The sequence below is a fragment of the Dermacentor andersoni genome, chromosome 1 (genome assembly GCF_023375885.2).
Source record: "Dermacentor andersoni chromosome 1, qqDerAnde1_hic_scaffold, whole genome shotgun sequence".
Lineage (NCBI taxonomy): Eukaryota > Metazoa > Arthropoda > Arachnida > Ixodida > Ixodidae > Dermacentor > Dermacentor andersoni.
The window spans coordinates 408,714,691-408,722,652 of record NC_092814.1 but is presented as its reverse complement, the minus strand read 5'-3'; the positions used below and the strand labels follow the sequence as shown (position 1 = coordinate 408,722,652).

Here is a 7,962-nt window from a genome sequence, read left to right as displayed (position 1 = left end):
GTACGTGTCTGCTTTCCTATGCTGAAGAGGTATGCCGGGTTGTGCACAGCCTCTTTCGTTTTGATTGCACATTTTCGCAACCTTCTAATCACTCTCGTGTCACCCTGGCAGCGTGTGACTGCGACAGCCAGGGCTCGGTGTCGCTGCAGTGCGCCCCCGATGGCCAGTGTCAATGTCGACCGAACGTGGAAGGCCGCCGCTGCGAGCGCTGCAAGGAGAACAAGTACAACAAGGAGGCTGGATGCGTTGGTGGGTTGGGGCGCTTCGGCGCACTCTCGCATCTCACCGCGCCTTTGCTGCGCCGTTCGTTGCTTTGCCTTTCCCCTAGTGACGTCACTGTCTGGAGTCTTTTACGGAGCCGTCACTCGGCCAAAGGCTTCAAAACCTAATGAAGCGATAAGGAATACGTACGCGAGAAAAAACGAGCAAAAATGCGCAACGTAACCTAACCTTTACACTACATAGGCATTTGTTTGCATATTCCAAATAGCCTGTCAGGTGGTGCATAAAATTCAGTAATCACCTAATCAATGCGCGGAAAACGAGGGCTTCGAAAGAAATAAGAGACACGCACAATGCTATGTGTCTCTTCTATGTTCGTCGCTCGTTCCACGCACTGGGTGGTCATTAATAGCCGACTAAGCCAAATTTCTGCCCTGGAGAAACACTAATTAGAGAGGTCGCACACTCTAATCTCAATAACAAGAATTGGAATGGTGTGATACACTCTCAACAAGTGGCATTCAAAGCAAAGGTGCAAATGTCACACATTCCTCTTGGAGCTATTTCCATCGCCAAGTGCTTTCGACACCTCTCTGTGCCACAGTTCAGGGTTATGCGGCCAATCGTAGAGAGTTTTACCTCTTATCCTGTCATTCCTGCATGGCCGATGCATTGTGACCGTTAATTGGGTTCCTTAAAACTGAGGTGTGGCCCAGCATTTCTCGCACCACGCACGCAGACTGTCCGACGTGCTACAACCTGGTGCAAGACACCGTGAACGAGCACCGCGACAAAGTGGCCGAGCTGGCACGCCTGCTGGACAACATCGAGAAGAACCCGCAGATCGTCAAGAGCGTTGACTTCGAGGAGAAGCTCGAGCAAGTGATGACCATTGTTAGCGGCCTGTGGAAGGACGCAAAGCAGGCATCAGGTGAGTCGAAGCAACGGGGAGCGCCAAGTGCGTGTCACTTGTGCAAAAGCAACTAGCCAGCTATGCTCCATGTCGCCAACTTTTGGGGGAGTTTTAGGCTTATCGAATAACATAATGTGGTCTGTTATCATGCTGTCAAACATTGCTAATGCTCCTAAACCGTCAGCGCCTTTGAAGCACATGGTAGCCACCGACTTTTTGCATTGCTATACTTTGCCGATTCTGCAACTGCATGGAAGGCCGGCATTGCAACCATTGACAACTGTCCAAAGTGACGAGAGCATCTGTCGATCAGCCGCACTACTAGGACACAACCATGACAGATGACCTTTGCTTCGAAGCCAGTAAAATATTGTGCACGTTGATTTCCGTCCATAATTCTGGCATATATGGGGCCCATCGAAACTCGCAGAATGCAGTGATCGTTTTCTGGCCTCTCTCTCCTTTATCTGATGCATCAGGCACCGGCGAGAGCCTGGCTGAGCGGCTGGACGAGCTCCTGCGGCGCATCAAGAAGGTGCAGGACATTGCGGGCAAGATCGGCCTCGAGATCACCCTGGCCGAGGACATCGTGGAGGGCGCAGAGCGCAACATGACCAGCGCTGAGGCAGTCGTCGAGCGCATCAAGTCCACGCTGATGCAGGCACAGAAGTACCTCGAGGACGAGGCCCAGAACGCACTCAGGCGGGCGCTCGAGCGCTCCGACCGCTACGGCCAGCAGTCAGAGATGATGTCGCAAATTGCGCGCGACGCTCGCCAGCTGGCTGATCGGTGGGTGGCATGGGATGGGAGCGCTTCTCTATAGGGAAAACTGATTCTTTTTTGCACTACAGGACAATTCTGGATGTTCCATTCGAAGCAGCACACTTTTTTTTTCCATCTGCACAACACAATTAAGCTAAACATCATGTCACACAAATAGCACCAAGTAGATGCCAACAGCTCAAGAACATCTATGCGTTGTTTTTTTTTGCTCTGATAAGTCACCAGCTAGCTTACATGTGTACCTTAAACGAAATATATGGGCGGGACTGCTTAGATCAACCCTGAAAATGTTTCGTTTCTCCTCGCCATTGCATGCGTGCTGATTGGAAAGGGGGCTGCGAGCATGGGAAAATGTCCTCGAGGCTCGGCCATTAACAAGTGCCAATCTTTGCCCATCTTGAGAATAATGAAAGTGCATCAGATAATGAATGCAAATAACTAAAAAGCCTGCCCATCAATCTTGCCGCAATGTAATGCGTGTTTTCTGTGTTCTCTCATATGGGCGAATTGGTTAATGTTGAGTTGTCTTTTAACCGTGCACCAGAATCGACGAAAGATAGCGAAATATATAGAAGAAACGCAGGTACCCGTCCTCCAAGATTACCGAAACGCAGGTACCCGTCCTCCAAGATTACCGTGGTGATAAATTTGAAAGAAAACATTTACATGACGCATTTAACCTTAAGTCTTCACTAAAAAACAGTGCTCTTTGTGACTGCTCCTCCGCTTGGCATAGCTCAAATGCTTCCTTTGCTGAAATCCGGGTGATTTGTGTACTACCGTGTCTCGAACGTGAGATCAAGAAGAGCAGCGTTGGCTGCGAGAATACAATCGAGCCACACTGACTACCCAGCAAACAATGGCCTGCAGCTTTGCACCGATTCCAGTGGTTGTAACTGGTGGCAGATATTCCACTCCTTATTAGGAGCAGTGTCTGTTTGACGAAAGCCCGACACGAAAGCGCTATGGGTGCAAGTGTCACGTGGTGCCCGAGAACCCTTACAGTTCTCATAGCAACGAGAACGGTACCAGTTGTTTATTTAAGTGCCATTTTTGCATATGGTTAGGTTTGCTAGCGCCTCACGTAAATCGCGTTGTGGATGAAACTCTGACCGTGGTCCTTTGACCTTAGTAGTATACAGTCATCAGTGATGAGCTAAGACAAAACGCATTTTCAGTTTCCTTGAAGTGCAAAAAGAACTAGTCTTTATCGGGACCTCGCAAAGATGCACCACTTATACGAACGCTAGCATTAAATGGAGGCTCCCACTTTTTGTATACTTGTCACTTAATTAAGCCTATCACCCTGTACTTGGTGATCCTAATCACAAGCGATTCCAGCTTGAAATAGCCTGGGAATTATTCGTTCGAGCTTTGTGTGGCAACATCGGCTCTTGTCGCACGTTATATAGTGTGCATGGTCGTTTGCTTGTCCCACTTGCAGACACGAAAGCGACGCCCAAGAGATTGCAAACTTGGCTGCGGATGCACTGAACACTTCAATGGAGGCACGTGCCATCGCCGAAGGTGCGCTCAGCACGCAAGACAAGACAGAGAGCGAGATATACCTTCTCAAGAACAGGTACAGGGGAGATATGAGAACGCACTTGTGCCTCATAGTGTTTGTTTTGCCTGATCTAAGGAGAGTGAACAGTTGGCCAGTTCAGAGAGATGGTTAAAAAGATGTTCAGTGACGCAGAGTCTTCACTCTTCATTGCGTTCACTTTCCTCTTGGCGATAACTCGGCCTGGGCTGAAAGTGTAAGCCCGCATGCCACAACACATGCTGCGCAACTTATGATGTCAGCACGTTGAGTACTCTGTGCTCTGCTGCCGCAATGCTCATTCTGACACCGTAAAGTTCGCAGCAGAAAAAAAAATTCAGGGTTTAATGCGCTATAGTCCGCCATGGAGTGTTACGCACGATAGTAGGGTGTCTTTCCACGCGTGCTTTCACCTCTACTACAGTGAGCTTTACTTCACACGACTACCTCACTATCACCAGTGTTCATCACTCGGTGTATGCTGTACACCCAGCGTCACGATGCTTTACATACCCCTGGTCATTGAAGGCTGTGACCAGTTCGGCATCGGTATAAGACACACATGGCGCAGCTGCGATGCCAGCTGCGATGTCGTGGTTTTAAATAACAACCGCAACTACCGTGGTTGTAGAACGTTCCTGGTTACGTATGCGTGAATCATTGCAATATGCTAGATGTCCAGCGAAGGACTTAAAGCGGGATTTTCCACAGAAGGCCTCATATGGTGGAGAAACCAGCTTTTGCGGGCACCTTTTTAGGGAGCTGTACTCGTGCATGGCCTCTAGCGAGAAAAGTGCGCAACTCATTTTATAACCTCCTCGATGTGGCATTCCCTGGTGTTGCCACATCGTCCATGCGCAGTTGCCGAGCTGTAATGCCAATCGAAGCATGTTCTGCATAGTTACCTATCAAAGCTGGTACACTATGGTGTACACATCGGCTACGATGACAACTTCGTTATGCCGCGGTGTGAAATAGGCGCTGCAACATCGGGCGACGCCACGCCCTGAACACACTTAAGTTCTGCTACACGAGGCTGCCACTTATTACTCATTGTATGACTAGAACATCAGTGAGCGCGAATTCCAAGATGAGGGCATCAATCCTCGTCTTCGAATTTGAACTTGCTGATTTTCATTGTGTATAAGGCATGGAGCAGTGCTTGAGGTCCGTTCCAAGTACAATGTAGATACTTGGCTATTGCCTATAACACGATCTATGCATTACATAAGCTTACAGCATCATTGCTGAAAGAAAATACTGCACGCAGAGCGATATTATACCACTCAGGTCAAGACGATAATATTGGCAAGCTGAAATGCACAATCAAGCACCATAAAGACGCAATGAGAAAATGCGAAGCACACACTACGCTCACGTTCAAACGAGGTGCTTATTTTTCTAAGCAGAAAACAGAAGTGAACCCGGAATGCCACTAATTGCTCCAAGTGGGAAGCAGCCGACTTGCGAAGAAGCCCATAAGGTGCAAGTCAATGCGTGTTTTGGCTTTCTTTGTGGTCGCGTCTTAACGTGCCGTTGAACCAATCCGTTACCAACCAGCCCAACAAGCTACTCTGTTGTGACTTGAAATGTCGCTGGTGAATACAAGTACAGTCGGCCGCAGAAGTTAACGAGACACAATATTAGCGAAAAAAAAAAACTGAATTCCCTTATGCCCTGGTGCATAGCCTCGAGTTCAAAGATTCACTCTATAGTAGCTTTTGCAACCTACACAGGGATGCTTTAATTTAAAAGCATCATGGACTAAGGCAAAATTCACATTCGTCATGGAATCCATGTCGTGGAAGCCGCCAAACGTTTTCCAGAAAACGCGACCGCCTTAAATTGTGGTAGGAGAAAATAGGTTTACAGCATTGCAACGTTATGCACGTTTGTAAAATTCTTTCAGCGAGCTATTCGGAAGAAAATTTTCACACACCTTGTCTACTGTGTCGAAGCAGCGGATATATGTAGTTTGTTTGTATGTTTTATTTGTTTCCACCTCTCATAAACTTGTGATACGACAACTTTTCGCGACTATACTCTGCACACAATAGAACAAAACAGTTCGCTTTATCGCGTGTTCTTCCAATAGCCCTATTCTTGTGATGGCGCCACTGCCTGGAATAATTCGCGCTAGTTTGTCAGCGCTAGCTATGCGCCCACGAACTGATGCCCCTGCTGCTCCCGTGTTCATGCAGGATGCGCGAGATCATGGATCTGATGCTGCGCACCAAGAAGATGGCCGAGGAGGCCAGGGAGGAAGTGCGCAAGGCGTACGACGATGCCCTGCGAGTGTTGTCGGATGCCTCGTCGGTGCAGATGCCGGAAATCGACACTGACGAGCTTTCCCGCAAGGCACAGGAAATCATTGACGAGGTATGCGCTTGTGTTGGCATTGTCATGTCTGTGACTTGGCTCATCGCGTATCTGGTGACGGCTCGGAATCGGGCTCGTTCTATATAGTTTGACAGCGTGTTTTAACATATGTCTCGTGCTATCTTGGTGGTTTTCTACAGCGCACTTTTTGTGTGTGTGTGTGTGTGTGTGTGTGTGTGTGTGTGTGTGTGTGTGTGTGTGTGTGTGTGTGTGTGTGTGTGTGTGTGTGTGTGTGTGTGTAGATCAGCTTGTGACGCGACCCTCGCGGCTCTGTGGTTTAGAAGAAGTCACTGCTGCCCCAAGACCAGCTTGGGTAGAGAATGTGAGACCAGACGGCGTGTGCTACGTGACGTTATTCAGTGCCACCGTGTCACTTTAATTTCTCAGTCATTTATGTCATTTCAGAGGCGCAATTTTAAGTTGTGCCGGCCTCCGTTGGAATCGAGCATGGTGCTATGCTTTGAATCAAGAAAGCCTATGGCATTCTCATGCTGAGCACAGGGTCACGAATTCGATTCCCTGCTGCGAAGGCCACATTCAGACAGGGTAGAAATAAATAAATAAAAAAGCGCTCGTCTCCTACTTAGATGTAGGAGCACCTTAGAGGAACCGAGACCCACGGCAATAGTCCAGTGCGACGCGCAATGTTGCGAGCTTGACCGCCGCCGCAGCATGGTTCATAATCAAGATCGTAGTTCCGGCACGTGAAACCCCAAAATATTTTATGAATTTACATAACCCCAGGTGGTCCAAGCTAAACCCACTGCCTTCCACAACGCCGTCCCTCGTGGCCCATACTGTGCAGTTTCGGGACATTAAACTCCACTATCTAAACAATTAATAACTTTTTTCCTTCTCACTTTGTCGCGTAAAATTTTTTTTTCTTTGCCTTCATGTGCCACTGGGTAAAAGTTTATTGCCGCTACAGAAAAATTGCACTTTAACCGTCCTTCGAGCTTATCGATTTTTTGTTGTTGTTTTTAAAAAGGGCATTATGCACGAGTATGAAATTTCCTTTTCTTTCAAGAGAAAAGGAATGCCTCCCTAATCGTACCACGTTCACTTCAGCATTCGACATCACTAGAAAGAGCCAGCGATGTCGAATGCTGAAGTGAACACGGTGCGATTAGGGAGGCATTCCTTACTGCTCATCCAAACTTCCGGTTACATCAGGTGTTCCTCAGGGAAGTGTTTTAGGATCTTTGCTTTTTTTAATATATATTAATGACATTGTTGATGTTATCCCTGAACCTGTCGAAATAAGGCTATTCGCTGACCATTGCGTTATGTTTAAGGAAATTGATAGCCTAGACGATCAGGTGCTTCTAAATAATTGAATGAATAATGTTTTTCAGTGGTGCAACCAATGGGGTATGAAGCTAAACTACGAAAAAACAGTGTGCATGAATGTAACTAGAAAGAAAAATTACTTCTCTTTTCCATACACGCTATCATCTCTCCCACTCAAAGAAGTCAGCGAATATAAGTACCTTGGCGTAACAATAACAAAGAATCTCAGTTGGAATAACCACGTATCTAACATATGCACATCCGCCTTCCATAAGTTATGCTTCCCCAGAGACAAGCCCCTCCATCCGTCAAGCTGTTGGCCTATAATTCAATCATTAGACCTGCCCTCGAATAGGCATGTGTTATTTGGGACCCACACACTAAGAAAAACATTGATGCTCTAGAAATGATTCAACGTAAATCAATTCGGTTTATCTTTTCTCGATACCACATGACAGACTCCCCAACCTTTACGATGCAACAAAATAATATCCAGGAACTTAAGCTACATCAAAAAATTCTGAGATTAAAATTTCTTTTTCAACAACCATCTCGCATTAGACCCTGCTCCGTACGTCCAACCTCTGATGTCACGATTGACTCAAAATCGTCATGCTGAATCGATAACACCATTTAGAACACGTACTAACACATTCAAGTTTTCATTTTTTCCACGAACGATTACAGAGTGGAACGCTTTGCCGCTATGTATGCTTCAAAACAGTGACTCATTCGAGGCATTGACGTCATAATGTGAAGCGCTTTTCTTGTTTTTTCTTGCAAAGGACTGTTTTTCCTAAAGTTTCAATGTTCACAATTGTTTTCACGGCCA

General features: G+C 47.0%; 1 protein-coding gene across 4 annotated transcripts in view; it reads left to right on the top strand.

The window, feature by feature from the left end:
- The window catches only part of LanB2 (laminin subunit gamma-1), a 335,820-nt gene that overhangs the window by 307,703 nt on the left and 20,155 nt on the right, over positions 1 to 7,962 (top strand). For all 4 annotated transcript variants that reach the window (XM_055064956.2, XM_055064957.2, XM_050168405.3 and 1 more), the window contains 5 exons: positions 112 to 249; positions 962 to 1,153; positions 1,615 to 1,924; positions 3,363 to 3,500; positions 5,663 to 5,840. In XM_055064956.2, the coding sequence (XP_054920931.1) occupies positions 112 to 249; positions 962 to 1,153; positions 1,615 to 1,924; positions 3,363 to 3,500; positions 5,663 to 5,840 (956 nt within the window). The remainder of the gene's footprint in view (positions 1 to 111; positions 250 to 961; positions 1,154 to 1,614; positions 1,925 to 3,362; positions 3,501 to 5,662; positions 5,841 to 7,962) is intronic.